General features: G+C 33.8%; 1 protein-coding gene across 1 annotated transcript in view; it reads left to right on the forward strand.

The window, feature by feature from the left end:
• The window catches only part of LOC107656439 (solute carrier family 13 member 4-like), a 17,378-nt gene that overhangs the window by 11,837 nt on the left and 3,260 nt on the right, over positions 1-2,281 (forward strand). Inside the window, exons 13-15 of the mRNA XM_016444307.1 lie at positions 199-305; positions 619-749; positions 2,055-2,216. Of these exons, the coding sequence (XP_016299793.1) occupies positions 199-305; positions 619-749; positions 2,055-2,216 (400 nt within the window). The remainder of the gene's footprint in view (positions 1-198; positions 306-618; positions 750-2,054; positions 2,217-2,281) is intronic.

Below are 2,281 nucleotides of genomic sequence, written 5' to 3' on the forward strand. Positions count from 1 at the left end.
CCAAGTTGGATGTCACTGTTTGAGAAGTTCATGAACCTCTTGTGTTAACTCAGTCAAAAATAATTTTATTTTAGTACATGCACATGAACCTCTTGTGTTTAACCCTTACCCAGTCAATAAAATTGATTTCCATTTCTAAATCCTCTAACGTATGCACACGTGAAAAGAAAGATTGACTAAATGTCATGTATCCCGCAGGAAGGGCTACAAGACTGATGCCACGGTGTCGGTGCTGCTCGGCTTCCTCCTCTTCCTCATCCCGGCTCGAAAGCCCTGGCCATCTGCATTCTCCAGCGAGAGCAAAGGTCAGATCCCACGCTGTGCTACAGTACAGCCGCAGCGCAGTCATTCACTCAGCAGGGTCTAGTGTCTCCAGGACATGAGAGTAAAGGTGAATGTTCTCCACGGTTTGGTAACCGCTCTTCTCTCTGTGATCCGTGCAGGTGATGATGACGATGAGGAGGAAGAGGATCCTCTGGCCCCAAAGTCAAAATATTAAGTAACAAGTAGCATTTCCCTTAAAATCACACCTAAAAATCACAGTGGAAAATGCTGAGTCTCATTTAATAAACAGCAATTTAATCAAATAAATAGGTCTAGAAATTCTAAAGAATGCAGGTGATGATGACGATGAGGAGGAAGAGGATCCTCTGGCCCCCATGATCACGTGGAAAGACTTCCAGAGACTGATGCCGTGGGAGATTGTTATTCTGGTGGGAGGAGGATACGCACTGGCTGCCGGATGCAAGGTGAACATTATTATTAGGCCTATTATTGGAAACATTATGATTTTTAAAACTCCTAATTCTCATTGGCCTACTGTAATGTAAAACAAATTAATTACCATTATTGTAATGCAGGAAAGAATACATATCTTTTTTATATTTTAAAGTATACATAATGGTAGTATTTGTTGTACTGAATCTGATTTTAATGAAAAAAAAATCTGTGTCCAGACAAGTAATGAGAATTTAGGTGAAAACGCGATTACTTGTCATGAAAATATTGTCAAAATGCAGTTTTAATGGTCTTACTTTTACGATTACTTGTCATGAAAATATTGTCAAAATGCAGTTTTAATGGTCTTACTTTTATTTTATTTTATTTTAATTTAATTTTTTATGTGTAATATGACCCAAATATTTATTTGCAAGAATGTGAGCCAAAAGTTAAAATCATTATATATATATATATATATATATTTTTTTTTTACAAGATTTACCAACAAAATAATTTTTTATTATAATTAAAAAATTTTTGTTGTGATTAAATTAAATTAATGTTTTAGAATTATTTTATTTTATTTTATTTCATTTGATTTATTTTATTATGTACGATTCCAAGTTGCTGTGAATAAAATGTCAGCTAAGAGTAAAAAAATGTAATAACAAGTAGTATTTCCTTTAAAATCACATCTAAAAATCCCTGCGGAAAATACTTACTAAAATAAATAGATCTTTAAGTTCTAAAAAGTTTAAATCATAATTTTAAATCAGTATTTTATTATTATTTTATTCCTTTATGAAAATGTATTTTATTTTATTTTTCATTTTATTTTATTTCAGTGTAACATGACTCAAAGATTTCTTTGCAAGATTCACCGACAAAGTTGCACTGGATATAACAGTGTCAGCTAAAAGTCAAAATCATTTTTTAATGTAATTTTTATTTTATTTTATTTTAATATTACAATGTAATATGACCCAAACATTCTTTGCAAGGTTAACTAACAAAGTTGCATTGGATAAATATTTTATTTTTATTTTTTTATGTAAGATTTCAAGTTAAGAGTCAAAATAAGAGTCAAAATATGAAGTAACAAGTAGCATTTCCCCTACAAATCAGTGGAAAATACTGAGTCTCATTTAAAAATCAGCAATTTAATGAAGAAATATATATTTTTTAAGAATATAATCTAAAAAAATATTGCTTTTAATTATGATTTTACATCACTATTTTATTAAAGAACTGTTATGTACCATCAGATTCTTTTCTAGAACAAACATGCCCTATACGTTAACTTCTATATGAACCATGTGACGTCTCTGGTCCAGGTGTCTGGTCTCTCCATGTGGATCGGTCGGCAGCTGGAGCCGATGAGTGGTCTTCCTCCGTGGGCCGTGACGCTGCTGGCGTGTCTCCTGGTGTCCGCCGTCACCGAGTTCGCCAGCAACCCAGCCACGCTCACAGTGTTCCTGCCCATCCTCTCGGCCCTGGTCAGCTAACACAGACACACACACACACACACACACACACACACACATACACAAATACACACACA

This window comes from Sinocyclocheilus anshuiensis, unplaced genomic scaffold, assembly GCF_001515605.1.
Source record: "Sinocyclocheilus anshuiensis isolate Anshui unplaced genomic scaffold, SAMN03320099.WGS_v1.1 scaffold183, whole genome shotgun sequence".
NCBI classification, from domain to species: domain Eukaryota; kingdom Metazoa; phylum Chordata; class Actinopteri; order Cypriniformes; family Cyprinidae; genus Sinocyclocheilus; species Sinocyclocheilus anshuiensis.